The following is a 12391-nucleotide window of genomic DNA, read 5'->3' as shown; positions in this document are numbered from 1 at the left end:
GAATACTTCCCATTGCTGTCCATGGTCCTGGCAGCCAGAAAACACAGAAACCTCACAGGCACATACCGACCATCCACCATACAACCCCTGAAACAGTATGTAATGACATGTATGTGTAACTGATAGATGCACACACACTCACACTACATGTTCATGTTTGTATATAAATTGTAAAGTATTTTGTCTGTAATGTATTTTTCGATACGTGTCGGACCCCAGTAAGACTAGCTGTTGTCATTGGCATCGGCTAATCGGCTAAATCAAATCAAATCTATGGTTGCCTCTGCACCCCCATCCAGAAAAAAAAAATATTTGTCTTTGGATGGATACCTGAATAAGAGATAGAATTTTGAGTTTACAAGCTAGTGTAATGTACACTATTTCTAAATTCATGAAGATATATATACCCTTACCCAGGTGGTAAGGGTAGGTAACAACACATCCGCCACGCTGATCCTCAACACGGGGGCCCCTCAGGGATGCGTGCTCAGTCTCCTCCTGTACTCCCTGTTCACTCATGACTGCTTGGCCAGGCACGACTGCAACACCATCATCAAGTTTGCAGATGACACAACAAATGCTAGGCCTGATCACCGACACCTATGAGACAGCCAATAGGGAGGAGGTCAGAGAGAGACCTGGCTGTGTGATGCCAGGACAAAAACCTCTCCCTCAACGAGATCAAGACAAAGAAGATGATTGTGGCCTACAGGAAAAGGAGGACCCCCATTCTCATCGACGGGGCTGTAGTGGAGCAGGTTGAGAGCTTCAAGTTCCTTGGTCTCTACATCACCACTACATCATGGTCCAAACACACTAAGACAGCCTGAAGAGGGCATGACAGGAGACAGAAAGGATTAGTCATGGGTCCTCAGATTCTCAAAAGGAGACCTGAGCTAACTCCCCGTGCTTACCGTGGAAAGAGGTGGACCGGGCAGGCACCGTGTTATACCGTGAGGCGCACGGTGTCCCCGGTCCGCAGGCATAGTCCAGTGCGTTATACATAGCAGGGCCTCGCATCGGCCGGGCGAGAGTGGGCATCGAGCCAGGTGCCATGAAGCCGGCTCAGCGCATCTGGTCTCCAGTGCGTCTCCTCGGGCCGGGTTACATGGCACCAGCCCTGCGTATGGTGTCCCCGGTTCGCCAGCACAGCCCAATGCGGTCTATACCACCGCGCCACACTGGCCTGGCTACGGGGAGTATCCAGCCAGGTAGGGTTGTGCAGGCTCGGTGCTCGAGACCTACAGTGCGCCTCCACGGTCCGGTCTATCCGGTGCCTCCTCCACGCACCAACCCTCCGGTGGCAGCCCCCTGCACCAGGCTGTCTCTCCGTCTCCTCCCTACAGGTGCTCCTGCCTGCTCAGCCCTGTCAGAGTCTCCCTACTGTCCTGAGCTGCCAGAGTCTCCCGTCTATCCTGAGCTGCCAGAGTCTCCCGTCTGTCCTGAGCTACCAGAGTCTCCCGTCTGTCCTGAGCTGCCAGAGTCGCCGTCTGTCCTGAGCTGCCGGAATCGCCCGTCTGTCCTGAGCTGCCGGAGTCGCCCGTCTGTCCTGAGCTGCCGGAGTCGCCCGTCTGTCCTGAGCTGCCGGAGTCGCCCGTCTGTCCTGAGTTGCCGGAGTCGCCCGTCTGTTCTGAGCTGCCGGAGTCGCCCGTCTGTCCTGAGCTGCCGGAGTCGCCCCTCTGTCCTGAGCTGCCAGAGTCGCCCGTCTGTTCTGAGCTGCCGGAGTCTCCCGCCTGTCCGGAGCTGCCGGAATCTCCCGTCCATTCGGGACCCGTTGCTAGGGTCCCCAGTCCGAGGTCGGCGGCGAGGGTTCCCGCTCTAAAGAGGCCACGGAGGCGGGTATAGACTATGGTGGAGTGGGGTCCGCGTCCCGCACCAGGGCCGCTACCGCGGACAGACGCCCACCCAGACCCTCCCCCAAAGGTTCAGGTTTTGCGTCCGGAGTCCACACCTTTGGGAGGGGGTACTGTCATGTTCTGACCTTAGTTCTTTTGATATGTCTTTGTTTTAGTATGGTCAGGGCGTGAGTTGGGTGGGTTGTCTATGTTTGTTTTTCTATGAGTTGGTATTTCTGTGTTTGGTCTGGTATGGTTCTCAATCAGAGGCAGCTGACAGTCGTTGTACCTGATTGAGAACCATACTTAGGCAGCCTGTTTTCACCCTTGTTTTGTGGGTGAATATTTTCTGTTGAGTGTTTGTATTCTGCACCAGACAGAACTGTTTCGGTTTCGTTCGTTTAAATGTATTTGGCTAAGGTGTATGTAAACTTCCGACTTCAACTGTACATGTACATATTACCTCAATTACCTCGACTAACTGGTGCCCCCGCACATTGACTCTGTACAGGTACTCCCTGTATATAGCCTCTCTATTGTTATTTCACTGATGCCGTTTAATTATTTGTTACTTTTTTTATTTTTTACTTATCCATTTTTTTTATTTAACACTTTTTCTTAATCTTATTAAAGAATTGTTGGTTAAGGTCTTGTAAGTAAGCAATTCACTGTAAGGTCTACACCTGTTGTATTCGGCACATCTTTATTTGAAAAAACAACTCACATTGTCCATTGTATGTAGTTCTGTCCTTGAGCTTTTCTTGTCTATTGATGTTCTGTATTATGTCATGTTTCATGTTTTGTGTAGACCCCAGGAAGAGTAGCTGCCGCTGTTGCAACAGCTAATGGGGATCCTTTTCAAGCCACCACCGGCCTGAGGAGAGACACATTGAACGAGGGGTTAATACGGTAATCGGGGGAAGCTGTAACCGATAACTAACCTCGTTCAGTCACCTCAGGACTTTAAATGGCCCCACAAACTGCTACCCCAGCCTCTGGCAGGGCAGGCGGTGGGGCAAATTTTGGGTCGAGAGCCATACCCGGTGGACGTGAACATGGGCGGCGTCCCAGGTCTCCTCCGCACGCCTGAACCAGTCGTCCACCGCAGGAGCCTCGGTCTGACTCTGATGCCAAGGCGCTAGAACCGGCTGGTACCCCAGTATGCACTGGAAGGGCGAGAGGTTAGTGGAGGAGTGGCGGAGCGAGTTCTGAGCCATCTCGGCCCAGGGCACGAACGCCACCTACTCCCCCGGCCGGTCCTGACAATAAGACCGCAGAAACCTACCCATATCCTGGTTCACTCTCTCCACCTGCCCATTACTCTCGGGGTGAAAACCCGAGGTAAGGCTGATCGAGACCCCCGACGTTCCATGAACGCCCTCCAGACCCTCGAAGTGAACTGGGGACCCCGATCAGACACTATATCCTCAGGCACCCCGTAGTGCCGGAAGATGTGTGTAAAAAAGGCCTCCGCAGTCTGTAGTGCCGTAGGGAGACCGGGCAGAGGGAGGAGACGGCAGGACTTGGAAAACGGTCCACAACAACCAGGATCGTGGTGTTACCCTGTGAGGGAGGAAGATCGGTGAGGAAATCGACCGACAGATGCGACCAAGGCTGTTGTGGAACGGGTAAGGATTACCTCTGGGCAGGTGCCTAGGAGCCTTACACCGTGTGCACACCGAGAAGGAGGAAGTATGGGGGTAGGATACATGGGCCGTTCCTCTGTGTCATACAGCCGGGACAGTGCGTCTGCCTTAACATTCTGGGAGCCTGGTCTGAAAGAAAGGGTGGAAACAAAACGGGTAAAAAACATGGCCCACCTTGCCTGACGAGGATTCAGTCTCCTCGCTGCCCGGATGTACTCCAGGTTGCAGTGGTCAGTTCAGATGAGAAAAGGGTGTTGAGCCCCCTCAAGGCAATGTCTCTACACCTTCAACGCCTTCACCACAGCCAACAGCTCCCGGTCCCCCACATCATAGTTCCGTTTCGCCGGGCTGAGCTTCTTCGAGAAGGCACATGGGCGGAGCTTCGGTGGCGTACCCGAGCGCTGAGAGAGCACGGCTCCAATCCCAGCCTCGGACGCGTCCACCTCCACCGTGAACGCCAAAGAGGGATCCGGATGTGCCAGCACGGGAGCCGAGGTAAACAGAGCCCTTAGGTGACCAAAAGCCCTGTCCGTCTCAGCCAACCACTGCAAACGCACCGGGCCCCCCTTCAGCAGTGAGGTAATGGGAGCTGCTACCTGACCAAAACCCAGGATAAACCTCCAATAGTAATTGGCAAACCCTAAAAAAGGCTGCACCTCCTTTGCCGTGGTGGGAGTCGGCCAATTACGCACGGCTGAAATGTAGTCACTCTCCCCATTGACATTTGAAAGTTTGAAAAATTCATGTAAAATCGGGTGAGATGGAAATTGACAAATTAAATGGTGTGCCATGTGTAGGCCCACTGAGTGGACATTCTGAACCTTGTTTGAAGTCAGTAGGTCACATGACCAAGGAGCTATTGAAATTTAACATTTGGAAAAATTAATGTAAAATCATGTGTCATGAAAATATAGAAGGGTAGTCAGTGTTGCAATACAGAAGGGTAGTCAGTGTACATTCTGAACCTTGTTTGAAGTCAGTAGGTCACATAACTTCTGGGGCGGCAGGGCAGCCTAGTGGTTAGAGCGTTGGACTAGTAACCGGAAGGTTGCAAGTTCAAAACCCCCGAGCTGACAAGGTACAAATCTGTCGTTCTGCCCCTGAACAGGCAGTTAACTGTTCCTAGGCTGTCATTGAAAATAAGAATTTGTTCTTAACTGACTTGCCTAGTTAAATAAAGGTAAAAAATAAATGACCAAGAAGCTATTCATATTAGAAAGTCAGAAAAATTCATGTAAAAATGTGAGATGAAAATTGACAAACCAAAGGTGTGCAATATAGAAGGGTAGTCAGTGGACATTCTGAACCTTGTTTGAGTCAAGTAGGTAACATGACCAAGGAGCTATTGACATTCAAATGTAAAAAAAAAAATAAAAAAAAGTTTGTACTTTGTTTACGCTCCATAACTAATTCAACTAGGACTACAAAATGCTGCTCACATTTCCACGTTTATTAGCTTTGGAAACCGAATTAATATATCCAAATCGTGAAAAATAAGACGTGTGCAATTTTTCCAACATCCTGACACTTATTTGGAGCCTGTGGCTCAAGTGGTTTGAAAGCTGTTGAGGTTTGAAAGCGCGAATATCCGTCAAATATCCAATTTGAAACTGGCTTTACCTCATATTGGGCGGCAAATAAACCCCCAGTTCCAATACCAAATCAAAAAAAAATATGATCAAGTCCTGAATCAAGGCTGTAAACCTACAAGTCTCCCATAGGCAGACAGGTTACCTCCCACATTGACTGTTGCCATAGATCTGTGAACTTAGAGTCAGCAAATATCCCTCTCATAAACCCCTGTTGACTAGTGTTCAAAACAAAGTCCACAATTTGTGTGGGTGGCAACCGGCGTCTTTAAAAAAGCCAGCTTTAAATCGTGAAGTAGCCTATGCAATTCCTGAAGCCCAGTTGCGATGCTTGGGTCGGTGGTGTTGTTGTGGCTCTTTATCCTCCTTCTATTCTTCTTCATCAGGGTCCGCCGACTTAAAAACTTTCCACCAGGACCCCGTCCCCAGCCCATCCTTGGCAACCTGCTACAGCTGGATCCTGTCAACCCCCTCAAAGACCTGGAAGGGGTAAAGTAGGCTATACTTTGTAGGCTAGAGTTAGACCAACTCTCGCTAGACCTGCTACGATTACGCTGCTGGAAATAACGTTTTTTTTTGTGACGCTAATATTTTGGATATAGCTTTCTTCAAGCAACTCGTAATATAGGTCGACGGATTCTTATTATTCTGTATAATAAATCCAAGTCGCTCCATTTAGTATGTATGATATGTTACGTATGGTGTGTGTATTATGGATGACCATCACCTATTTCGTATGATATGTTACGGATTATATTTTGTATTATATGTTATGAATTTGCAAAAATGAAAAATATGTTGTGAATTTGCTGGGCCTTCCCTGCACGCACGCACCACGTCTATTTATATGGGCACAGCACTGTTCATGACAAAAAAAACTGTTCACACCCCTCTTGTTGGTGGAGAGGATTTTGCAGGTTTAAAGCTTATTTCCTGCAATTATACAAATTTTGTCATGGGGTGCAAAGAAAATGTTGCCGTTTTAAAGCTACATTTCTTGCAATTCTATACAGTTTCCCATGTCGAATGTGTATTCATGTGATATTTGAGTGACAAAAAAAATTACAACAAAATCTATGGGACTGTAACAACCTTCAAGACTACATTTAAATCTGGACAGGGTTCTTAAAAATAAGACACGTTTTGGAACCACTGCCTTAAGTAACCATCTGTCTTTTGTAACCATACCAGAGGTAACATCATACTAATTTGAGAGTCCCGGATCTACATTTACTATGTTACCTCTAGTCTATGAGACCAGTCTGACTGAATGGGTATTAAGTGTGATGTAGGCTAAAGTTTAAGGACAACAGATACAATAGTTGATTCATGCCACAATTGGACAAAAGAATGCTCAACAAGGTTGAAATGTCATAACACAATTTCAACAAAAGACAATGATTAATTAATCTGACAATAAACATAAATAATAAGTGGCACAGTGGTCTAAGGCACTGCATCTCAGTGCAAGAGGTGTCACTGCAGTCCCTGGTTCGAATCCAGGCTGCATCACATCCATTCTGATTGGGAGTCCCTTAGGGTGGCCCAGTGTCATCTGGGTTTGGCTGGGGTAGGCTGTCATTGTAAATAAGAATTTGTTCTTACCTAGTAAAATAATTAGTGAAAATTGTGGATAAAAACCATGCTTTCTGTTATTTCTAAACTGTAACATTCTATGGGATTTGTAAACAAGGAAAAAATATTGAATAGGGAAAAACTTTATTATCCTTTATTACACTAACAACACCGTATAGATATGTTCTGAATAAGGTTGAGATATTTTGTTATTACACATAAAGAAAGGAAACCAGGGACTCAATGTTTAATATCAGAGTGCTACACAACTTGTAAAGGGAGAAATAATAGTCGTCAGCCAAGAGTTACTCCTGTTAAACACTCCCAAAACGCACGACTGAAAGGTTATCCATCAACCCTTGCGTGCTTGAATAATATTTCAAAAGAAAAGTTCCCCATTATATTCTCACAATAAATACTCCCCCTGTCCCTCTCTTTCTGTGCTTCAGCTGAAGAGGCGCTATGGTAACGTGTTCAGTCTGTACATCGGCTCACGGCCTGCAGTGGTTCTGAATGGCCTGGAGGTGGTTCGTGAGGCACTGGTGACACACGCAGCGGATTATGCTGGACGACCAACCCATATGATGGTCAGCCACCTCTTCAAAGGCAAAGGTAGAACTTTCTCGACCCCTTTTATAATATGTATTATAATAAGGGAACTATGTGTGTGTATGTGCCACTGGCAGTATCTGAGCCCTGGTCTCCCACAGGAGAAACCAACGTCTTAAGAATTAGCCCAATAGGAAATCCCCCACTGGGCTGAGGGTGACACTGATTTTAAAGTCGCAGGCATGAGACCGTGAGTCCGACCCACTTACGCTCCGTGTGTGTTTGTTTGTATGCGTGTGTGCCGATCAGGGATCGTCATGGCCAATTATGGCTCCAGCTGGAGGGACCACCGGCGCTTTGCACTGACCACGCTGAAAAACTTTGGTCTGGGCAAACGCTCCATGGAAGAGCGCATCCTGGAGGAGGTGTCCCACATCTGCACTGAGCTGGAGAGCAGTTCTGGTACAGTCTCACACACACAACGTCCTAGTAATCACAGTCATCACTGTAGATATTCATATCATTATCAGCGCTTAGTATCCACCCAAAAGCTCCTCCAAATACTGTATCAAACCATTACACTATTAACCCCTTGTTGTTGTAACAAACTTCACAGAAATAAGATACTCTCAGTAATACTCCCAGTATGACTATATTTACTATACTTGTTTAAACATTAGGTATAAAGACTGTGGGGATTGTTACTTTATCTATCCTGTTAGTGTGTTCAATTCAGTAGCTCTGTGATCGTTGTTCTTACCTTGTCCGTGTGTATTGCCTCGTGTGGTGATCGTTGCTGTGCCCTGGTAGGCGGTTCGATGGATCCTCAGCACCTCTTCCATCTGGCTGCGTCTAACATCATCTGCTCACTGATTTTTGGAGAGAGGTTTGAATATGACGACCCGGTCATCCTCACCCTCATCCAGAGGTTAGAGGAGTTTACCAAGGAAGCTATTGGACCTTGGGCCATGGTACAGTCTAAGCCCTCCGTGATTACTAAAAAAGGGTTCCAAAATGGTTCTTCGGCTGTCCCCAGGTAGAACCCTTTTGGGTTCCAGATAGAACCTTCTGTGGAAAGGGTTCTACACTGAACCCAAAAGTGTTCTTCAAAGGGGTTCTTCAAAGTGTTCTCCAATGGGGACAGCGAAAATAATCATTTTAGATTCTAGATGGAAACTTTTTTTTTATAAGAGTTACATGATCATCACTGACCTCTCTGTGCTAGACATGACACACTGATCCACATTCCCCTCTGTTTTACCTCCATTTCCTCCCACCTATCTTTTGTAGCTCTATGAAATCATACCAGTCTTGAGGCCCCTCCCTTTGCCATTCAGGAACGTTTTCCACAAATTTGATCAAATGAAAGAACATATCAAGAAGGTTGTGACCAAGCACAAACATTCAAGGGTCGCAGGAGAGCCCAGAGACCTCCTTGACTGCTACCTGGACCAGATTGACAAGGTAGGAGAACAATAGAAGTATGGTTCTAGAAGTAAAATAAAGAAGATAAGACATAAAGTAAGTAGCCTTGTACAAGTAAGCCTGAATGGTCCATAGGGCAGGAGCCTATCTCCTGTTTCTGTAGCATTAAGAAGCTTGATGTAGAAGTACACCCCTGGATAGGACACTAGTCTGTTGCAGGACTTTACCCTGAATCCATTTGCCAAACAGAGAGGCATTGGGTCCCATTTTTAGTCTTTGGAATGACTTCCGTGAACGGGGCAAACATTTTCATTGGGCTGGTAGAAGAGGAGGACGTACTTTACAGGATGGAGCAGGGTGGAATGCATAATTTAATGTAGATGCCTTTGGTGTCTGCGTGCGTGTATGTGTTTGTGTGTTTCAGACAGCTGATGGAGGCTCCACATTTAATGATGCTCAGATGGTGTTTCTACTACTTGACCTGTTCATTGCTGGGACAGACACGACTTCCAACACCCTCCGCTCTGCCATGCTATACCTGATGACCAACCAGCATGTACAGGGTGAGGAAATACATATACAACACACACACTGGCAGACATTTCATTCAATTCGATGGCGCTTGTAGACAATGGTTCCGCATTCACGGTAAACGATGCATACGTCGGCGAAATAGGAAATTAGCTGTGAATATTAAACATTCTACTAAACTTGATCGGATGGAAAACCCGGCCAAAGAGTGTGTGTTTGTCCCAGATCGCTGTCACCGAGAGATCGCCGAGGTTCTTGAGGGACGTGCAGACGCTTCGTTTGAGGACAGACATGCCATGCCGTATGTTCAAGCCACGATCCACGAGGCACAACGCATGAGTGACACCGTTCCTCTTAGCGTGTTCCATACGACCTGCAGCAACACACAAATAAACAGCTACCAGCTGCCCCAGGTGAGCGTTACCATGACGACTGATATGCTGCCTGTTGTTGACCTTAGAACTATAAAGGTCGCCTGGGCTAGAGGGAGTGATGTCATGATGGGTGCTGTGTCAGTCTTTAGTGTACCTCTCCACCGCACCCTTAATCCCTCATCTGTTCCAGGGCACTATGGTGATTCCTAACCTGTCTTCAGTGCTGCATGAAGAGGGCCAGTGGAAATTCCCTCACGAGTTCAACCCTGAAAACTTCCTCAACGAGGTCGGAGAGTTTGTGAAACCAGAAGCCTTTCTGCCATTCTCTGCAGGTGCCTTTTTGCCAAAAGCGTCAATATCTATGGCTTATAAATTATACTAAGACAGGATAATAATGTTGACATAAAATGCCAGGCTGCATGCATATGAAGGTATGAGTGAAGTGTTGTTCTCATTGATAGCCGTGTGTGTGTTCCCTAGGATCTCGTGTGTGTCTGGGGGAGGGGTTAGCACGTATGGAGCTCTTCCTGGTTCTAGTGACATTGCTTCGGCGTTACCGATTTGTCTGGCCTGAGGATGGAGGTGTCCCAGATTTCAACCTCATCTTTGGTGGGATACAGTCTCCAAAGCCCTACCGCCTTGGAGTGCGCCTGAGGAGCAGCGAGGAGCTACCCACAGTCTCCACAAGAGAGATCTAGTTCTGTCAGACAGCTATAGATCTTATTCTGTAACAATTCAACTTCATTTCAGTAATTCATCCGATGAGTAGTTTTTCAACAATGTGTAACCCACCATTTAATGCCTTATAATCTGTGTCAGCTTCTGTGAGGATCAGATACTGGAATGGTCATTCAAACTAGATCTTTCAGCATGCTTGCATATATTTTGTCATCCATACCATTGTTAAAACTATTGGTTTTGTGTTTATGTTAATTACAACGAATTGTATTTTCTTATCAAGTTTACTTGAGTAAAATAATAATTACTAAAACCATGTGATTTGGATTAAAAATGTGAACCTCTGAGTTTATGTCCTCCCATCCCCTTACCTGCATCTGTAACTCTTATGATTGAGGTTGAATCTCCAGAACCCCCAAAAATGTTGATGATGCTCTTATATAAGCTGCAATGCTTAACCTAGTATTGCAGACGAACGTTTCGTGCAGATAGTTATTGCTATTTGCCTTCTAGATGCTGGACATTTTTATATAAAATTGTTTCTTAAAGCTTCTAAATGCTTTCGCCTTTACCAAACTGATTATTGCTCTCAGATCAATAATAACCACTCAGATTTTAAGTAATTTATGGAGGGACCTCTATAGTCTCTCAAGAAAGATCCATGAAGAAATCTCTCCTCGGCACTGGGGGCGTTTGAGTGGCCTGGTTTTCAAAGTTTGTGCATTATGGGGATAAACATTTGAAGACTTTCGCCTACATGTTGACTGCATGAACATTAAAACAGCCATGTGATCAAAGATCATGAACTTCCAACTACAGTCTACTTACATTTTCTGCAGTTGCTCCTCACCAGCCGCAACTTGCAGCTATCTCCTGTTTTGTTTTGGTTTGACCCACGTACTTTGGTGCGAAAAGTGCAAATCAACCCCAGAACATCAGCAAAGGACCTTGTGAAGATGCTAGAGGAAACAGGTACAAAAGTATCTATATCCACAGTAAAACAAGTCCTATATCGACATAACCTGAAAGGCCGCTCAGCAAGGAAGATGCCACTGCTCCAAAACCGACATAAAAAAAGACAGACTACCATTTGCACATGGGGACAAAGATCGTACTTTTTGGAGAAATGTTCTCTGGTCTGATGAAACAAAAATAGAACTGTTTGGCCATCAAGACCATCGTTATGTTTGGAGGAAAAAGGGGGATGCTTGCAAGCCGAAGAACACCATCCCAACCGTGAAGCACGGGGGTGGCAGCATCATGTTGTGGGGGTGCTTTTCTGCAGGAGGGACTGGTGCACTTCACAAAATAGATGGCATCACGAGGAGGAAAATTATGTGGATATATTGAAGCAACATCTCAAGACATCAGTCAGGAAGTTGAAGCTTGGTCACAAATGGGTCTTCCAAATGGACAATGACCCCAAGCATACTTCCAAAGTTGTGGCAAAATGGCTTAAGGACAACAAAGTCAAGGTATTGGAGTGGCCATCACAAAGCCCTGGCATCAATCCCATAGAAAATGTGTGGGCAGAACTGAAAAATCATGTGCAAAGCATGTGCAAGCAAGGAGGCCTACAAACCTGTTACAGCAGCTCTGTCAGGTGGAATAGGACAAAATTCACCCAACTTATTATGGGAAGCTTGTGGAAGGCTACCCGAAACGTTTGACCCAAGTTAAACAGTTTAAAGGCAACGCTACCAAATACTAATTGAGTGTAGGTAAACTTCTGACCCACTGGGAATGTTGTGAAAGAAATAGAAGCTGAAATAAATACTTCTCTCAACTATTACTCTTTATCACATACTTAAAATGAAGTGGTGATCCTAACTGTATGTTATAACAAAAGCACATCCTCAGTCATTTCTTATCTGAAGCTGAAAAGTCCAAAACAATTATCATCATGCGGCCAATGCTCAATAGTGCCACTAGGCAGAATATACACTGAGTGTACAAAATATTGAGTTGCACCCCATTATGCCCTCAGAACAGCCTCAATTCGTTGGGATCCACAGGGATGCTGGCCCATGTTGACTCCAATGCTTCCTACAATTGTGTCAAGTTTTCTGGATCTCATTTGGGTGGTGGACAATTCTTGATGCACAAGGGAAACTGTTGAGAGTGAAAAACACGGCAGCGTTTCAGTTCTTGACACACTTAAGCGGTGCGCCTGGCACCAACTACCATAC

General features: G+C 46.2%; 1 protein-coding gene across 2 annotated transcripts; it reads left to right on the top strand.

Annotated features, from left to right (window-relative positions):
• Nucleotides 1–5236: 5236 nt before the first annotated feature.
• Nucleotides 5237–10549, top strand: LOC118365023 (vitamin D(3) 25-hydroxylase-like). 2 transcript variants are annotated; one of them, XM_035746916.2, is made up of 9 exons: nucleotides 5237–5559; nucleotides 7095–7257; nucleotides 7504–7656; nucleotides 8005–8165; nucleotides 8485–8658; nucleotides 9044–9182; nucleotides 9376–9563; nucleotides 9715–9856; nucleotides 10005–10549. In XM_035746916.2, exons 1-9 carry the CDS (start codon nucleotides 5398–5400, stop codon nucleotides 10220–10222), a joined length of 1500 nt encoding a protein of 499 aa, XP_035602809.1. In that variant the 5' UTR covers nucleotides 5237–5397; the 3' UTR covers nucleotides 10223–10549. The 2 variants fall into 2 exon arrangements, with proteins under 2 accessions (XP_035602809.1, XP_035602810.1); XM_035746917.2 differs by lacking the exon at nucleotides 5237–5559 and adding an exon at nucleotides 5680–5698.
• Nucleotides 10550–12391: the final 1842 nt, after the last annotated feature.

Source organism: Oncorhynchus keta, chromosome 32 (assembly GCF_023373465.1).
Source record: "Oncorhynchus keta strain PuntledgeMale-10-30-2019 chromosome 32, Oket_V2, whole genome shotgun sequence".
In the NCBI taxonomy this organism is placed as follows: Eukaryota; Metazoa; Chordata; class Actinopteri; order Salmoniformes; family Salmonidae; genus Oncorhynchus; species Oncorhynchus keta.
Note: the sequence above shows the minus strand (reverse complement) of the source record. Positions and strands in the feature narration are given on the sequence as shown.

Coding starts and splice junctions, on each gene's coding strand:
- LOC118365023 (XM_035746916.2), top strand. CDS start 5,398: ATGCTTGGGTCGGTGGTGTTGTTGTGGCTCTTTATCCTCCTTCTATTC. Junction 5,560..7,094: donor CCCTCAAAGACCTGGAAGGG/GTAAAGTAGGCT, acceptor TCTGTGCTTCAG/CTGAAGAGGCGCTATGGTAA. Junction 9,564..9,714: donor ACAGCTACCAGCTGCCCCAG/GTGAGCGTTACC, acceptor CATCTGTTCCAG/GGCACTATGGTGATTCCTAA.